The sequence below is a fragment of the Diabrotica virgifera genome, chromosome 10 (genome assembly GCF_917563875.1).
Source record: "Diabrotica virgifera virgifera chromosome 10, PGI_DIABVI_V3a".
Lineage (NCBI taxonomy): Eukaryota > Metazoa > Arthropoda > Insecta > Coleoptera > Chrysomelidae > Diabrotica > Diabrotica virgifera.
In genome coordinates, this window is record NC_065452.1 from 25827470 (window position 1) to 25847889 (window position 20420).

Here is a 20420-nt window from a genome sequence, read left to right on the forward strand (position 1 = left end):
TCTGAGAACTCATAACAAAAATTTCGATTTAATTTTGAAATTAATGTCATTAAATTGTCTGCACAAAAAATTAAAGCGGTCAATTAAGCTTGTTTTTTTGTAATCTTTTCAAATGTGCAAACGGATTTTGACAATTTTAATATACAGGGTGTTGTTTCGAGGTCACAATTATTTTATATTTTTTTGTTAATTCAAACCTGGGTTTTTCTTGTGATAAGTAGGTAAGTGTCATTCCAATGTAGTATATAGTTATCGATTATTTTTAAGATGAGTATTTATTCATTAATTTTAATAATTTATTATTCAAAGTGCTTTAAAAACCTGCTTTTTAATCTTAGAGTTCTTAAAAATTTCAGTATATTTAATGTCAAAATTAAAGTCATTAAATTTTCTGTGCCCAAAATTAAAGCGAACCTGTAAACTCAGTTTTTTGTGATCTTTTCAAATGTGCAAATGAATGTTAAAAATTTAAATATACAGGATGTTGTTTCAAGGTCACAATGACTATATTTTTTTGTTAATCCAGACTTGAGTTGTTCCTGTGATTACTAAATGAGTTGTTCCCACGGTTGTTCCAATGAAGTAAATAAGTGTTGCTTATTTGTAAAATGGGTATTTGTTCATTAACTTTAATAATTTATTATTAAAAGTTTTTAATACCTGCTTTTTAATCCCAGAGTTCTTAAATATTTCAATATAATTTCACAATTAAAGTCATTAAATTGTCTGCCTCACGCACAAACACAGCGGCACACTATCAAATAATTTGACAAACACGTGAAATTTGACAAATAATTTGATCATTTACAGGGCCTTTTAGTGAGCCTTCGGGTCGCATGAAAAACGCTAGAGGGCCGCCGCATGTTGAGTATCACTGTTCTAAGCTATTCTGAAAATTTCAGGTACCTAGGTAGCATAGAACTATTTTTAAAATGAATCACAAAATTTGCGGAGACCGTGATAACAACCAAGCCAAGTATTAAAAACGTTTTAAAAATTGGCATGGTTCGGACATCTAACCCGGATGGACAATAAAAGACAGGTGAAAAGAGTGTGGGAAGCAAAACCAATAGGGCAGGACAGAAGAGGACGGGCCATTAAGGAATGGAATAGTGACATCTACCAGATACTACAAAGTAAGGGGAAAACTTGGCAAGAAGCAACACAAATGGCAACCAATAGGATAGAATGAAGAAAGTTTATTAAGAGCTAGACGCTAGACGCAACTCCCGATACCTTATTACAATGGGTCTACTCTACTGATTAAGTAAGTAAGTATGTGTCTTCTAAAAACCAAAAGCACAGTTAAGGTATTTCATTTTTATCATGAGGTATTTTTATCTGTGAATTAGAAATTTTGAAAACATGGAGAATATTACCTACATATCTAGGCAACACGATATACATTGTGTGGTATTTTTAAATAATTTGTCAACAAAAGTACACAATATATTCTTTTCATTGTCAAGTGGTAGATACTATTTGAAAGTACGTAAAATATGGCCCTTTCGACTTGGCAATGTATTTAGGCGGTTCAGTCAAATAAGATGATTTAAAATATCTCTTAACTACAATACATTATTACATCAGACATCAACGAAATATTAGCAGTTAACAAATTGCAAAATCATCTCAATTAACTAAAAGACTGGCTTAGATGTTGGAAAATAAAAGTCAACACATCTTGTCAAGTAAATTTCACAAATTGAAGAATTAGATGTCCACAACTACACCTAAATAATTCACCTATACCAATAAAAACAGAAGTAAAGTACCTGGGCCTTCATCTAGACGAAAAACTTACTTGGAAATCGCATATTGCAGCCAAATGAACCTCAACCTAAAAGTTAAAAATATGAGCTGACTAATCAACAGAAGATCGCAACTTTCACTAGAAAACAAACTGACCATCTATAAAATAATACTCAAACCAGTGTGGACATATGGAATCGAGCTGTGGGGCTGTAGCAAACCATCCAACGCCAAAATACTACAGACATTCCAGTCAAAGACTATTCATATGTTAGCTAAAGCCCCATGGTACGTATCAAACCAAACCCTTCATGCAGACCTCAACATTCCTCTCATCAATGATGTGATTGCTGACCCACTGACCACTCCAGAATATACATGAATCGTATCGCAAACCATCCAAACCATCTCATAGACGAATTATTCAACCCTCCACTGATTGACAGACGCCTAAAAAGACTTTGGCCAGAAGACCTAGCTGCAGGTGGGTTCCAGAGAGTCATCAATTGACGACACCTGCCACAAGCCAAGAACATATATCATATTTACTTATTACTTTATTGAAGTAGATTGTAAATTAGCAATAAATAAATAAATAAAAAATACTTCATTACTAAGAGACCGGTAATTCTTAAAAAGTTTTGCCCACCTTTCTTCATTCAAGTTTAACTAAGTACACTTCATCCTAAATACATGTCAAAAAAGAAAAAAATAACAGAAATCCTGTTACATATTTGAATTCAAAAAAGCCATTACCTTATATGGTTCTATCTGCAATAGTAATCTACGTATAGCCTTTTTATACTGAGTTAGATTTGTAATCACTCTAATTTCATGGGGCAATTTATTGAAGAAGGTTGTAAATTAGCAATAAATAAATAAATAAAAAATACTTCATTACTAAGAGACCGGTAATTCTTAAAAAGTTTTGCCCACCTTTCTTCATCCAAGTTTAACTAAGTACACTTCATCCTAAATACATGTCAAAAAAGAAAAAAAATAACAGAAATCCTGTTACATATTTGAATTAAAAAAATCCATTACCTTATATGGTTCTATCTGCAATAGCAATCTACGTATAGCCTTTTTATACTGAGTTAGATTTGTAATCACTCTAATTTCATGGGGCAATTTATTGAAGAATCTCATGTAAGAATATTTGGGGAGCAACCTTTTTCTGTCACAGTCAATCTGTGAATGGGGTAGATATACTTAATCTCCCTATTGTTATAACAGTGTATAGGTAGATTCATTTCAAATTGATGTTTATTTCTGAAGAGGAATAGTAGGCATTGCTCAATATACATTGCAGGTACTGTTAACATATTGTTAGTTTTGAAGATTCCTCTACAAGATGTTCCAAATATCATTTTTTTAAAGGGAAAAGACAGTTTTTTGTATTCATTTGATTCATAGTTGGACCACCATCTCCAGATAGCTATTTCTGCTTCTCAGGCGTTATCAATGAAGCTATGTAGTCACAACTCTGAATCAAAGACTAGCAAACTGCCTTATTTAAGGAAAATTACCGCGAATGCAATAATTCCACTTTTGAGACGCAAATCAGCGACATCTCTCGTAAAACGAGGAAGACGAAAACTCTCAGATACAAAGTTTACTACAATTAAACAATTAAAATAATTGAAATAAAAATAAACAATATTTTAAATCTAAGACTTTTCGTTAAGAAACTGCTTTCTGGTTGCATCCCTTATCTCCGGCTTTTACAATAATATAAGCACAGAGACGACAAATATAGAAGAAAGCAAATAAAGGACAAGGTCACGTATCTACTTTCTTTTCGTCTAGAAAAAGGACCAAAAAAAAGACAGTTTTAAGTACTCAAATCTGAGTAAAGATGAAAAAGGAAAAAGACAGGTTTTGCTTTTATTTGACTCAGATTTGGACCACCACCTCCAGATAGCTATTTCTGCCTCTCAGGCGTTATTAATGGAGCTATGTAGTTACAACTCTGAATCAAACACTAACAGACTGCCTTATTTAGGGTAAATTACCAAATTACCAATTACTAAATCATTTTTTAATAATTCTGAGCACTCGTTTCTACCATAAAAATATTTTATCAAATTCATTGCTTCCACCATAAAAAATTGCCCCATAACGCACCAAAGATTCAAATTTTGAAAAATAAATTGTTTTTAGGTCATCTTGATTCAAATACTATGGTACTTAATACCTTAAAGTATAGCACACTGAATTCAACCTTTTACTAAGTCGCTGTATGTGATTTTAGACGGAGAGCTAGAGCCGAAAAATCATCGTCATAAGTAATATGGAGTTTTTCCTATGAAATGTGTCCATTGTATATTGACAATTATGACCCCTTTCAGGCTGACACCTCAGTGGATACAGGAAGTAGCAATAAGGGATGAAAGGGGAAAGTTAGTGCAGTCATTAAAGATTTTCACCTCCTATTTTGTTAAACCTCCATCGATTTGCATGAAAATTGGTGACTAGTTAGAGCATACCTCAGAAATAAAACTGATTTGGTGCCAACTTGCACTTTTACCCTGGTGGTGAATACCACCCCTTCCCGCAGGTGAAAACAATTTTATTGAAAAAAAAACCCACAAATCGATAGAGGGACACATTTTAAGTAAAATTTGTTATATCATGTTATTAAAATAAATCAATACTTTTTGAGTTATTAAAGATCAAAGATTTGTCTATTTAAGAGCACATGCGTGAAGTTACGGATGATAAAAAGAACATATTAATTAACTGTGTGTTAGTAAAATATTATTTTTATATTATTTCGATATTTCATTGAATTTTTTCTATCAATCAATATAAACTGAATATGTCCAGTAACTGGCGGTGTCCAATAACGGGTACATTTGACATATTCGAAATATTCGAATACACTTTTGCTAAATTTATAATATCGAAATAATATAAAAATAATATTTTAGTAACATACAATTAATTAATATGTTCTTTTTATTATCCGTAACTTCACGCATGTGCTCTTAAACAGACAAATCTTTGATTTTTAATAACTCAAAAAGTATTGATTTATTTTAATAACATGATAAAACAAATTTTACTTATAATTTGTCCCTCTATCGATTTGTGGGGTTATTTTTAATAAAATAGTTTTCACCTCCGAGAAGGGGAGGTGAAACCTCCCCTTCCACCCCCAGGGTAAAAGTGCAAGTTGGCACCAAATCAGTTTTATTTCTTGAGGTATGCTCTAACTAGTCACCAATTTTCATGCAAATCGATGGAGGTTTAACAAAATAGGAGGTGAAAATCTTTAATGACTGCACTAACTTTCCCCTTTCATCCCTTATTGGTACTTCCTGTATCCACTGAGGTGTCAGCCTGAAAGGGGTCATAATTATCAATATACAATAGACACATTTCACATAGCAAACTCCATATTACTTATGACGATGATTTTTCGGCTCTAGCTCTTAGACTATTTTCCCATGTCAAAGTTGCATCAATTGTCATGCCTAAAAATATAGTTTTAGTCCCAATCTCAATGTTTGTATCATCTAACAGAAGATCATGGGGATATTCCATGTTTGATCTGGTTATTCTAAACATTAAACAGTTCGTTTTTTGTTTATTAAAATTAGTCCTTCACTGGAGAACCACTTTAACATGTCTCCATAAATATCAACAGATTCATTTAGTAGAATCTCCAAATGACCTGCTGTTACTAGGACATTTGTATCATCAGCATAATTAATTAGACTACAATTGTAGCTATTAAGACAGTAAGGCATATCGTCTGCCCTGGGGGGAATGCCTAATTTTATAGGTTTAATATCGGATCACCCAATTTCATTTGTCAGGAGGACTATAATCGTAATGTAGCGGGCAAAGAAACCATTCATTAAACTACGAATGATAATGGAGGAAAAATCTGCAACCTAGCAGCAGCAACAAACACATATATAGTTAGTACTAGGCGTAAACATAAAAAAGAACACAAAATAACATGGATCATATTCTAATTTCGAAAAAGTGGACACAAATAGTACAAGACGTAAGGTCATATAGAGGGGCAAATGCGGACACTGACCACATATTGTTGATAGCAAAACTTAAGATGGAAATAATCAAAGCAAAGAATCATAAGGAAGGAAAAAGGAGGAAATGGAATATAGCCAAACTGAAAACGCAAGAAACAAAGCAACAATATACAGAACAACTGGAACAGAAACTGGGTTGGTACGAGAACATAGAAATAGAAGGAGAATGGAAAAACATATGAACAGCATAATAGAGACAGCAGAACAAATAAGAGGATTCCAAAAAAACAAAAAATCGAAAGAATGGTTTGATGAGGAATGTGACCAAAAAAGTCAACTGAAGCACCTCGCAAGAAACAAATGGCTACAAAGTGCTGAACAGGAACAACTGGACCAATATAGAAAATAAAAACAAGAAGCATTGAAACTCTATAGAAGAAAGAAGAACACATGGATCTCTGAACATATGCAAGAATTAGAAACGAATAATAAAGACAACAAGAAATTGTTCGAATACATAAAACAACAATACAGTACCAAAAAATCTGTCACAAAAATAAACAAAAAAGATTGGGAAAAACATTTCACGGACCTATACAAAAACAACAACAAGGCATATTCAGAGGATGAGGAGATAAGAGATAACACGAGATGAAGAGGAAGGCACACCTACTTATCAGGAATTCATGGAGGTATTAAAACAACTAAAAGTAAACAAAACGCCAGTCCAGATGAAATCAACAACAAACTGATCATCAACGGAGGAGAGGAGCTCATGGAGCGAGTGCAAAAGTTAATGGTTACAATTTGGAAGGATGAAACCATGTCCATATAATGGACACGGACACATCGCACCAATCTTTAAGAAAGGAGATCCAACTAAGTGCTGCAACTACAGAGCAATTATGCTACTAAATACAATGTATAAGATATTGACCACAATTATAAGAAACCGACTAAATCAATACACAGAAAAAATTATAGGACCATACCAACAGGGCTTTAGAAAAGGAAGATCAACAATAGATGCAATACACGTACTGACACAAACAATTGAAAAAAGCTATGAACATGACATAGAATTACATATACTATTCATCGACTTCCAACAGGCCTTCGACAGCATATATAGACAACAATTATTAAAGGAAATGAAAAAAATGGAGATACCGGCAAAATTTATAAGACTAACTAGAATGACAATGAAAGACTCCAAACAGCAAATCGCTCTAGAAGGAGTAATTAGGGACACAGGGCTGAAAAAGACAATTATTCAAAGCTCAACACAGATCATAGGATATGCGGATGACCTGGGACTGGTAGCACGAGATAAAAAAAAGACTAGAAGAGGCACTTTTAACCCTGGTAAGAGAAGCAAAGACGAGAGGATTAATAATCAATCAGAATAAAACAAAATACCTTATAAGCACAAGAGACAATGTAAACAGAATAACAGAAATAAAGATAGGTAACAATACATTCCAGAGAGTAGATTGCTTCAAATACCTGGGGGTGATGGTGGACGGCAAAAATGGAAGGAGTATAGAGATAAACGAAAGAATTAAAGCAGGTAATAGAGTATATTGGAAATATCACTGACTACTCATAGACAAAAACCTGAGCAAAAAAACAAAATCAAAAATTTATACAGCAGCAATTAGACCAGTGATAGCCTATGGAGCGGAAGTAATGTGCCTTACGAAAAAAGACGAAGAAAAGTTAAGAATAATTGAGAGAAAAATTATGAGAAGAATACATGGCCCAGTAAAGACAGAAGCAGGGGAATATAGAAAGCTGATGAACCATGAAATAATAAATATAAATGAAGGAGAAGATATACCTAGTAAAATTCATTAAAGCACAAAAGCTCAGATGGTTTAGGCACACACAAAGAAGAGGGGTAGAAGAACTAATCAGGAAGATAATGAACTGGAAACCAGTAAAAAATAGACCAAGAGGAAGACCAGAAATAAGATGGGAAGATCAACTGCTAGACAATATATCAAAGATGGAAATTGCAAACTGGAGAGAAAAGATTCAGGACTGGAGAGAGTGGAAGAAGATATTAGAGAAGGCAAAAAAAACATCACAACCTATGAACGTCGACCTAAAGGAAAAGCAGACTAATCCACCACGTGAAATTGATTAAAAGAGCTCATAGTATTTGAGCGACCCATACTCTAACAAGAGTGAACGTTCCATATAATATCTGATTTAATATTCATATTATCCTTTATTACAATTACCCTTTGTGATCTTCCCGATAAGAATGATTTGAACCACTTAAGAGCTACACCATTTATACAATATAAGCTTAGTTTTCTCAGTAATAGATCATGGTTTAAACAATCATATGCTTTTGTTAAATCTAGAAATAACCCTAATATTGCCTCGTTCTGTTCTAGTGCTTGTAAAACACTTTAAGTGAATTGATATAATATGGCTGTCTACAAATGAGTCCTGCAGGGGCGTCATTTGACAGGATCGAGGGGCATTTGCCTGCCCCTCACCCTGAAAATGACTCAAATTTACAAAAAATACACCAATTTTATTACTATAGTATTGTATAATGTATTGTATATATATAATGCTTGCCCCCCCCCCCCAATCAAAATTTCAAATGACGCCCCTGAGTCCTGGCGAAATGCCAGATGTGTGTCAAGATGAATGGTGAGCATCCTGACGAGATGCCAGGCTTCACTATATTCGTGCACTAAAGTTTTTGTCAGATATAGTTCATATTGTAGACTAAGTTTCAAAAGGGGTGCATCACTGGATGCCTCCCTGTGTCATAACAAATTATCAATCGTATTACTTATTTACTATATACTAAACTAAATTAAATATAAATATTTACTATATACTAAACATTTAGGTTGAGATTGTAATACAGTGGAACCTCGATTATCCATCAGGGCACCGGACCAAGGGTATGACGGATAATCGAAAAGACGGTTAACAGAACATTAACAAAACTTAACTGATCAAACGACTAAGTGACGCAATCGTTCGAATTTGAATCAAATTCAATTATGGTGACACACAGATATTGACTGTAATAATAACTGTGCTGTGCATTTTTATTTTCGGCTTGCGATTCTAAAAATAGAACTCTAAAAGTACGGTATCATTTATCACCTATTTAAATTGAAATTTAATCCAGAGTCCTGAATAAGAACAAAAATTATTTACATAAAAAAATGCGTTGGTGGCATAACTGCATGTGTACATTAATTTCAACGAATTTCGTTTGGCTTATCGCAATGCTTAAACAAAATGAATTGATGACTAAATTTTTACTTATGTTGTCAATATAACTTATGTAGGTATGGACCCTGACGGTTAACAGAGGTGACGGTTAATAGAGAGACGGATAATCTAGGTTCCACTGTATACAGGGTGTAACAAAAATACAGGCCATAAATTAAATCACATATTCTGGGACCAAAAATAGATCGATTGGACCTAACTTCTTCTTCTTCTTCATGTGCCATCTCCTCTAAGAAGGTTGGCAACCATCACGGCAATTCGCACTTTCGATACCGCTGCTCTAAAGAGATCAGCAGAAGTGCAATTAAACCAAGCTCTCAAATTGTTTAACCAGGAGATGCGTCTTCTTCCGCGACTCCTTCTACCCTGTATTCTTCCTTGCATTATCAATTGTAACAAGTTATAACGCTCGCCCCTCATAACATGTCCCAGATATTGCAGTTTTCTGACTTTAATTGTATTTAAAATCTCTTTATCTTTTCCCATTCTTCTCAACACCTCGATATTCGTGACTCTATCCACCCAACTTATTCTTAGGACCTAACTTACCTTAATACAAATGTGCACATAAAAAAAGTTATAGCCCTTTGAAGTTATAAAATGAAAATCGATTTTTTCCAATATATCAAAAACTATTCGAGATTTTTTATTGAAAATGGACGTGTAGCATTCTTATGGAAAGAATATCTTAAAGAAAAATTATAGTGAAATTTTTGCACCCCATAAAAATTTTATGGGGGTTTTGTTCCCTTAAACCCCCCCAAACTTTTGTGTACGTCTCAATTAAATTATTATTGTGGTACCATTAGTTAAACTCACTATTTTTAAAACTTTTTTGCCTCCTAGTATTTTTTCGATAAGGCAGTTTTTATCGAGTTGTGGCTTCTTTTTTAATATGTTTACATAAAAATTGTATGGGGGTTTTGTTCCTTTACACCCCCAAATGTTTGTGTACGTTCCAATTAAACTATTACTGCGGTACCATTAGTTAAACACAATGTTTCTGAAACTTTTTTATCTCTTAGTATTTTTTCGTTAAGGCACCTTTTATCAAGATGTGGCTTCTTTCTTATTATGGTTCAAAATATGCCTAAAAATGTAAATTATAAATAAATTTTCATACGATTACAAAGTCTCCATAATCGTACTTAACCATTTAAAAATATGTGATGGATTTGACTAATATTCAAAATATCTCAATAAAAACTGTTACTAAGAGGCAAAAAAGTTTTAAAAACATTGTGTTTAACTAATGGTACCACAATAATAATTTAATTGGAACATACACAAAAGTTTGGGGGGTTTAAAGGAACAAAACCCCCTTAAAATTTTTATGGGGTGTCAAAATGTTACTATAATTTTTTTGTAAGATGCCCCTGCCATAAAAGTACCACATGTCTAGTTTCAATAAAAAATCTCTAGGAATTTTCGATATATTGAAAAATATCGATTTTATAACTTCAAAGGGCTGTAACTTTTTTATGTGCATATTTATACTAAGTTAAGTTCAATCGAACTATTTTTGTTCCCAGAATATGCGATTAAATTTATGACCTGTATTTTTGTTACACCCTGTATAGATTGTAATAAAAGTGGAGTTAAAAAAAATTAAAATTCAATAAAAATTTAGAAAATAATTTATTTTTCTGTGACATTACTTATTGCCCTTCAGAGTGTAGAGTGCCTACCTAGTGTCCAGAATTAAAAAACTTTCAAGTAATCCTATTTAAAAATTTTGACATAATAGTATGAAGAAGGCCTAGTTGATATAGGGTTGATATTACATAGAATTGTGTCTTCTAAAAACCAAAACCACAGTTGAGGTGTTTTAATTTATATTTTTTATTTTTTCCTGTGAATTGGAAGTTTTGAAAACATAGAGAATATACATTATTTAGGCAACACCACATACATTCTGGGATATTTTATAATTTGTCAACAAAAGTACATACACAATATTATATTGTTTTTAATAAAAATCAGATACTAAGGTGTGTATAAAAAAATTGAAAAAAATATTGAATTCAAGGGATACTATTAAATATCCTATCTTTTCGATATGGGTGTATTAATGTTTGAATAGTAAAATCTAATGACTTTAGCAGAATGAGTGAAAGAAGGGTTCAATCACAGCCGAGATTTGTAATCGATAAAAAATAGGTCAAATTTCTACTCACCTTCCTTCTTTCTTCTCAGAACCAACAAGTACATTGCTGTCCTCTGTAGGTGTTGGAACTTTTTCCTCTTGATCACCCTTAACACTGCCCATCCATGAGGAGACCTGACTAGTGAGTCCAGTAAACATTTTTGTTGATATGAGGAATCAATAAAAGTAGGAACTAGGCGACTAATTTGTTGTTAAAAGTCACTGTCAGATGCTGTCGTTTATGTGACGCACATTAATGACATATTACATGTAAAAACTAACAAGGAAAATGTTGGGTTTTATGAAAATCTCACGGACCTACTAGACCACAACTTGTACAAGCCACCTTGCGCTTTAAACTTGCGCATGCAATTTTCGATTTGAGTGGAGTGGAAATGGGAAATGGCCAGCCAATGGAAAGTCGGAAAATTTTATAGAACCAATGCGCCCTTGCATTTTCTTAAAACGGCGCACTACGTCACGGTTTTAGTACTCTTGATCCATTTTCTGTCAAGGTCGACGCAAACGACAAATTTGTAGCTCCCTTTAATTAATATGTAATTACAAATAAGTTTGATTGGCAGGCTTCTAAGAATCTTTATTAAGTAGTGGTATTAATGAAAAACTCCAGTTTCCCAAAGAAAAGAACCATAAACTAATCTGCATTACACGGAAATCGAATACAAAATAATCCAGTTCAATTTTCCCTAAGATATTATATATTGGATAGGCCCAACTATAAAATTAGCGTTTTTATGAAACATTTTCTACATTTTGGAATATTTCAATAAAATAACAACGTTGTTGGCATGACAACGTAATAAAAACAAAAAATTCTTTTTAGGTATCTCAAACAGATACGGACTTGCACACTTTGTTAGCAATGGAATGCTTAAAATAAAATAATATACATTAAAAATACAAGCTGTCACGATACAAAATAAATAAACTGTCACTTGAACTAAAAACCTAGAATTCATTTGTATTATTTAAAAAGATACTAAAAGAAAATATTTGAAGCTCAGGTAGACACATGGTACATAACATAATATATCATAATAGATTAAATAGATATTAAAAAAATAACAACAAAAATGAATTATCCATAGTATATAATTTTATTTTATATATTTATGCAATACAGGGTGTAACAAAAATATAGATCATAAATTTAATCACATATTCTGGGACCAAAAATAGTTCGATTGAACCTAACTTACCTTAGTACAAATGTGCACATAAAAAAAGTTACAGCCCTTTGAAGTTACAAAATGAAAATTGATTTTTTCCAATAAATCGAAAACTATTAGAGATCTTTTATTGAAAATAAACATGTGGCATTCTTATGGTAGTAGTATCTTAAGAAAAAATTATAGTGAAATTTGGACACCCCATAAAAATTTTATGGGGGTTTTGTTCCTTTAAACCCCCCCAAACTTTTTTGTACGTTCCAATTTAATTATTATTATTGTAGTACCATTAGTTAAACACAATATTTTAAAAACTTTTTGGCCTATTAGTACTTTTTCGAAAAGTCAGTTTTTATCGAGATATTTTGAATATTTGTCAAATCCACCACATTTGTATATGGCTAAGTACGATTATGGAGACTTGGTAATAATATGAAAATTTATTTTATGATTTACATTTTTAGGTATATTTTGAACCGTATTAAAAAAGAAGCCACATCTCGATAAAAGGTGCCTTCTCTAAAAAATACAAAGAGGCAAAAAAGTTTTAAAAACAGTGTGTTTAACTAATGAAACCGCAGTAAAAGTTTAATTGGAACATACACAAACATTTGGGGGGTTTAAAAGAACAAAACCTCCATAAAATTTTTATGTAAACATATTAAAAAAGAAGCCGCAACTCGATAAAAACTGCATTATCGAAAAAATACTAAGAGGCAAAAAAGTTTTAGAAATATTGAATTCAACTAATGGTACCACAATAATAATTTAATTGAAACGTACACAAGAGTTTGGGGGGGTTTAAAGGAACAAAACCCCCATAAAATTTTTATGGGGTGCAAAAATTTCACTACAATTCTTTTTTAAGATGTTCCTGCCATAAGAATGCCACATGTCCATTTTCAATAAAAAATCTCTAATAGTTTTCGATATATTCGAAAAAATCGATTTTCATTTTGTAACTTCAAAGGGCTGTAACTTTTTTTATGGGCATATTTGTACTAAGGTAAATTAGGTTCATTCGAACTATTTTTGGCCTGTGAAATCACAGAATATGTGATTTAATTTATGACCTGTATTTTCATTACACCCTGTATAATAACGTGCAGATTTATTTCCTTGTGGTTACCTATGTTTATTTAGTGGTGTATATTTTCGACCTTCCCAAGTAGATGGCGCTACTTATGAGAACCACTCAATATAGTGAATATTTTCCTCAAGCAAAAAAATTATTGGCCTGTCAAAACAAAGCAAGACTTATGAATGACGTAGTGGAAAGTTGCAAAACAGCGATCCCTAAACTGGATAAAGGCCCATTTATACATATCCGGGCCGTGTCCGTTCCGGGTCAGTGCCGAGTCCGGGTATTGGTATTTTTAATGCGATATTTACATACAACCGGGTTGTGGCAGTGTGCGTACCGGGCCGAATAAGGGAGGAAAACGTTATAGAGGATAACGTCGTTATTATATATCTCTGTGTAAAGTATAGTTGAAAATCTTTCGGCTTGGATAGATCTCACCTCACAATATCTATTGCTTGTCTGTTTTCCAGCAGTCGCGTTCACAAAACAATAAAATCGTGTTTATAAAAGTCCCTGCGATCCGTGTCATTTTCGTGCATCGCCAGTGCAGACAGCAAAAATATCGGCTGGGATTAATTTCAGACCGGGCCCGGACGAGCCCCGTCCGGGAAACGCCAATGTATAAATCTACTCAATACGGCAAAGTTAAGGCATTTTCTAGAAACTCATGTCCTTGAATTCTCGTCTCCGTCAGATTATCCTTTTTAGGAATCACAGTCATGTAAGCTTCCACCACGCGACTTAAATGTCCTGCTTCTACAATAAATCAAAAATAAAAAATTAAATTATCAGTTGTTTTTTGCATAACTTACCATAAAACGCAAATTTCGTTTTCACTTATTACAGTTTTATATCTTCTAATAAGTTATTATTAGTTAAAATAATTTAACAGTTTAATTTGTCGAATAATCATTGAATTTTTAAAGCTATATCTGTATATCTTGAATAATTATATTCTTGTATATGCTGTATCGACTTCCGTTACTACAATAATATTACGTAAAAGTAGTAACATCGAGATAATGATCGTGTTTTTTTCTGCTGACAAAATTCATTCCCTGTTCTCATTGGTGTTTTGATTGTTTCTTTGTTCCCTGGTATAGTACAGGATTTTCAGAAACTTCAGGGGAGTGCATCTGAATCTATACACTCCTATTAACCAATATAAAATATAGAACTATGCATGAATATGTACTTTCTTTACGGACATGGGGTATGGGGTGCAATTGCACCCCGATGCCGGCGCCCATGTTGTCTGAATTTCCCGGTGGTGCTTGGACTCCTGGTTTATTTAGTCAGAATGCCTTTTGGCTCAAATTCATAATGCATGATTAGATATCTGATTACAATACATATGATTAATGAGCTTACTGAATCAACTGTGTTAGTTTATAGTACGGTACTGGTTACAGAAGCACGTTTGTTGGTTGCATACGGAACACAACCAAGACCAAGAATTCTGTCTAAGTCCTGACCCACTACGTTGTGCCGTGTAATTTGGGTTGCCTATATGAACTTGAATCGGCGAAATGGTCATATAAAATTTACATTTAATAATAAAAATAAAGTTTTGCTGTATTAACCCCTTTAAAAATTCATATTGTAAATTTTAAGGCATGAATGAATCAAATATGTAGTACCTTTTTGTAGATGTATTTAAAAATGAAACTGAAAAGTTATTACTATAAAAAGTGATATGTGATATGTACCTATACTGTGGCTATAATGCTATATGCTTGACTAAAATAAAACAATGATTAGATATAAAATATTTGGGAAAGTTTTTGGGTAATTTTTTTCTTAATCATCCACTCTTTTTGCACATTTTATATTTTTAACTTCGTATCAGAGCTGATGGGCAGTATTTTAAAACTTAAATACTTTTATACCTAAGTATGTATTAATAAACTACGATGTTATATTATCTTTCCTATACTGTTGTACGGAGTTGAGTCGTGGACTCTCGCAGACGCCACCTGCAAGAAAATTGAGGCTTTTGAGATGTGGCTTTATCGTCGAATCCTGAAGATATCTTATACCGACCATATTACTAATGAGGGTGTTTTGCTGAGAATGCAAAAAGAAAAAGAGCTGTTAATCAAAATAAAAACAGCCAAAATCGAATACCTCGGTCACATCATGAGAAACAGTGAAAGATATATGGACTGCTGCAACTGGTCTTGCAGGGAAAAGTAGAGGGAAAGCGAGGACCAGGAAGGCGAAGGATTTCCTGGCTGAAAAATCTACGTACGTGGTTCAACACAACCACTACAAATCTTTTCAGAGCAGCAGTGTGCAAAGTACAGATTGCCATGATGGTCGCCAACATCCGAAACGGATAGGCACTACAAGAAGTACTTGGCATTTAAATGCTCTAAAGTCTAAAGCAGTGGTTTTCAATGTTTTTGAGTCATGTAGCACCAAACTTTTAAAATTGTTCTTGGTACCACCTTGGAAATACCTGTCGAGCTAGGTAATCTAATTAACTACAAATATGCTAGATTTTGGCTGTGTTTTGTGTTTTGTCTTCTTCACGTGCCATCTCCGCGACGGAGGTTGGCAATCATCATGGCTATTCATCATGGCTATTCTGATCTTAGATTGTGTTTTGTGTACCACCCCAAATAATGATATGTACCACCATTGGTACATGTACCACAGATTGAGAACCCCTGGTCTAAAGTATTTAAATACCTTTACTTGGTATTTAAATACTTTTTAACATCGGTATTTGTATTTATGATACTTTCCCAAATTTACTAAAATTTGTGATTTTTTATATCTAATTGTCAAATCAAGTATAGCCACAGTTATAGGTATTTACCTACAGCTCAATCTAAAAAAAGATACTACATATTTGATTCATTCATGCCTTACAATGTGAATTTTTAAAGTGGTTAATAAATACAGCAAAACTTTATTATGTATTTTTATATGCCCATTTCGCCAATTCAAGTTCCCATAGGCAACCCAAATTACACGGCTCAAAGGAGTGGGTCAGGATTTAGAATCAAGTAGACGAAGACCAAGATGTCAATGTCAACTTCAATTTAAGAAAAAATTTTAAAATGTCAGTGTAGTCAAAATAATTTAGGTTCATGTTTTGAGATTCACATATAAAACTAATAATTATTGTCTTATTTTCGTTTTAATAGTTTTCGTGGTAATATTTAAACCTCCATAAAAATAAATGGTCTAAATATGACGTTTGTTCAAGTAACACCAAATTAATATGGACTTGAAGGGAAATGGCTCTTAATATTTACAATTTACCACAATTATTTGTTTAAACAAAACCATGTGATTTCTAGACTGCTCTTTAGACCTCTTCAATATTTTACCTTTCAAGCAATATAAAAATACATATTCATGTTCAGTAAACCAATAGCTTTATACTAGCTTTAACATAAGACCAAACAGCAAACAACAGAAATGCAAGCCAAGAGAAGGTATTTATTAGTTTTTGTAGTAGCATTTTTAACTTTTTGGTACTTTGGTGGATATCGTTTACGACGCATTCAAGAAGGACGCATAAATATAGATAATTTGCCTAACTATATTAGTATGAACGTTATAGATACAGGATACTTCGTTAGGGGAAGAGAAAGGTTTTCTGATGGTGCTAAAAACTGTAGAATGGAAACATGCTTTGATCTTAGTAAATGTCAGAAAGATTTCAAGGTATATGTGTATCCTCAGGAGGACAGTAGTGTGCCTAGTCCGTCCTATCTAAAACTGCTCAATGTCCTACTAGAATCTAGATATTATACCAACGTTCCCAGAGAAGCTTGCATTTTTGTATTGAGCATTGACACCTTAGACCGTGATCGCTTGAGCAATGATTATGTTCGCAACATGCAGAATAGATTACTAAGGTTACCTCATTGGAATGGTGGTCTCAATCATGTTATCTTCAATCTATATTCTGGGACTTGGCCAAATTATACAGAGAATGATCTAGATTTTGACTATGGGAAGGCTATTCTTGCTAAAGCTAGTATGTCTGAGAATCATGTAAGAGTAGGATTTGATATAAGTATTCCTCTATTTCATAAGATTCACCCTGCCAAAGGTGGAGAACCTGGATCTAATTCTGCCAATAACTATCCTCTAGAAAAAACTTATCTTCTTGCATTTAAAGGGAAAAGATATGTACATGGTATTGGCTCAGATACCAGAAATTCGTTATATCATTTGCACAATAAAAGAGACATAATCATGGTCACCACATGTAGACATGGAAAAAGTTGGAAAGATATGAAGGATGAAAGATGTGACGAAGATAACAAGGAATATGACAAGTAAGATATAATTAAATCTTTCAAGCAAGGTATTGCTTTTCTTTATTTATTTACTATCAAGTCACAATTATAAAAGGTTAAAGGTGGACTTAAACAATTCGTGTATGTGTAAGTGGGTTATTAGTACAATTATTATTTGTCACTTACTGCTACTCGTTGGTTTTCCATTTGTTGTCAGTAAAAATGAGACGAGTCAAACAGATCACAATAATTCATACACTTGCCAAGTACATCGTGTGTGTCGTTCTAATACCTCGTAACCCACAACAATTGGAAAATGCGTTTTTTGCAGATTTGTATAATGTAAAGCCAAACTCGCATGTTCAAAAAACCTTGTAAGCCATACTTCATTACTTATATTATTAAATGGGTGTCTAATAGCTCGTATACCCATTGCTGAGAGTATGAATAGCAATAGTTTTTCGTGTCTCTTGAACAATCAGGATTTTGGGGTTACGAGGTATTAGAAAGACACAGACACATACTTGTCTATACTTGCAGAGGTGCTCAAACAAAATGCACACATAATTAACATTTACTACGACTATTCATTTTAGTAACCACACCACTGATTCATTTGTTAAGGTTAAGCTAAATGTTTACCTTCACATACTTGTAAATTGTACATGTGGTGTGAGCGCCCTGATTACCATCACAAAGCTCATATGTTTGCCAAGTAGGTAAATAATTTTGTATTTGCCAAGTACACGAGTCATTTGAGCCTGCCTTAACTCCTTGGCTATGTTACGAGACAAATAGATCTTGTATTACACTAACGGTTGGCTGTGTAGACTGTGTCATAATGCACTGTCGCAAAGGCTCACTACAGGACATATATGCCTCATAACGCACTCAACTTCAGTTTATAAATATCTCTAAACGCAGCCAAGGTGTAAATGTACTAGTAGTTGACATAAGAATAAACAAAAAATATTTTTTAGCTTCAAACTGATAATATTGACGTTTACCAAAAAAATATAATCATTTCTGAATATTCAACAAACAAAGTATTGAAAAATTGTGCTTTCTAAATATTTTTTCTAAAATTTACAAAAAGTGTCAGTAGTTGACACAACAAAATGAACAAAAAATAGTAGTTGACATATCCCAGGGTTAGTAATTGACACTTAAATAGGTACTGAGCATATATGATGTAGTACTTTGCACTACATCACCCAGCCATCTACTCCTAGGCCATAGTGCTGTCCAGTTAGTTATCCTTCATAACATGTCTGAGAGTGGGCGTCATTGTATATATTCTATTTATTCTAAGTGAAGAGTTTTTATATATCTGACCATGGTACACAGAGAACCGGTATGTTCCATGCATGGAAGGCGATCGCGTGACGTCATATGGGAACCTTAATTTTCATCCAGCAATACTAAATGAAGCAGTAATATTGTTTGGATTTTAAAATTATGTACCTATCATCGCTTTTTAAATAAGAAATTGTATTTTATATTCTTTTTACTGTCATTTTCCAATATGCATTTAATTTAAACATGAATTTCCATTGAAAAATAAAGATTTTAGGTATCTGTTGTCCAATATACATTTATCATAGTATATTAATAAAATAAAACAAATAATATAAACATTCACTTTACTTCTGGGTCTGTAAAAATGCTTCACATAAAATTGTGTCTACTTACTTACTGTTATTCTAAATTGTTAAAAATATTTGACTAAAAATAAAAACTTAACCACAAATCAATTAAGAAATTTTAAGTTTTAGATGAAGTACTTAGAACCAATTACTTGATGACTTTCAAATTTTATTTACAAAATAGAAAAAGGTTGATTTTAAGTTAAACCAGGTTAGGAATCTAAAAATTTCAAGTGCGAACATTTTATTAGACTGTAATATACATACATATACAGAGTGGGCCAAAGAAAAGAGTCCACCTCGATATTTGGCAGTATTTATTAAATTTTAAGGAAATGACGAAACAGGTTGATTTTTTATCTAAGTGGGACACATTTTTACGGTACATACATTTGTCAACCCCCTCCCTTCCACTTCCCCACCCCTTATTTTTAAATAGGGAGTAGGGGCCATGTGCTATCTCATTTAAGAGGTTACTCGTTTCTCTATTCAGTAATATAAACATTAACATAATTATTTATACAGGGTATTTAAGAAAAAAATATTTTAATTAAATTAATTGACACAAAAAGAAGAACGTATGTAATTTATTTAATTCAAAATACATTCTACTGCTGTCACAAAACAGGAAAAAATGTTTTTTGATAAATAAACATTGCCCTTAGCTGAATTTCAATATTCAAGCTGCCACCCATCTGCCTCTTGGTAGGTTGAATATTGAATTTAAGCGAAAAACAATATTTATTGGTCAAATAAACATTTTTTTCTGTTTTCTGTCAGTAGTAGAATGTATTTTGATTTAAATAAATTGCATACATTCTTCTTTTTGCGTCAATTAATTTAATTCAAAATAATTTTTCTTGGACACCCTGTATAAATAATTATGTCAATGTTAATATTACTGAATAGAATAACCTTTCAAATCACAGCACACCCCCACTTTCAAATGAGGTAGCACATGACCCGTATTCCCTATTTAAAAATAAGGGGTGGGGGAAATGGAAGGGAGGGGGTTGACAAATGACAGGTATATGTACCCTAAAAATTTGTCCCCCTTAGATCAAAA

At 32.8% G+C, this 20420-nt stretch overlaps 2 protein-coding genes across 5 annotated transcripts in view; one reads left to right on the forward strand and one right to left on the reverse strand.

Annotated features, from left to right (window-relative positions):
* The window catches only part of LOC114336211 (synapse-associated protein of 47 kDa), a 161356-nt gene extending 149722 nt beyond the window's left edge, over nucleotides 1–11634 (reverse strand). Inside the window, exon 1 of one of the 4 annotated variants that reach the window (XM_050663315.1) lies at nucleotides 11204–11633. In XM_050663315.1, the coding sequence (XP_050519272.1) occupies nucleotides 11204–11331 (128 nt within the window). In that variant the 5' untranslated portion in view covers nucleotides 11332–11633. Of the gene's footprint in view, nucleotides 1–11203 lie in introns of all 4 variants that reach the window. The other 3 variants (XM_050663318.1, XM_050663316.1, XM_050663319.1) reach the window with 3 other exon arrangements.
* A 4891-nt stretch (nucleotides 11635–16525) lies between these two features.
* The window catches only part of LOC114336209 (exostosin-1), a 49881-nt gene continuing 45986 nt past the window's right edge, over nucleotides 16526–20420 (forward strand). The window contains exon 1 of the mRNA XM_028286537.2: nucleotides 16526–17747. Within this exon, the coding sequence (XP_028142338.2) occupies nucleotides 16879–17747 (869 nt within the window). The 5' untranslated portion in view covers nucleotides 16526–16878. The remainder of the gene's footprint in view (nucleotides 17748–20420) is intronic.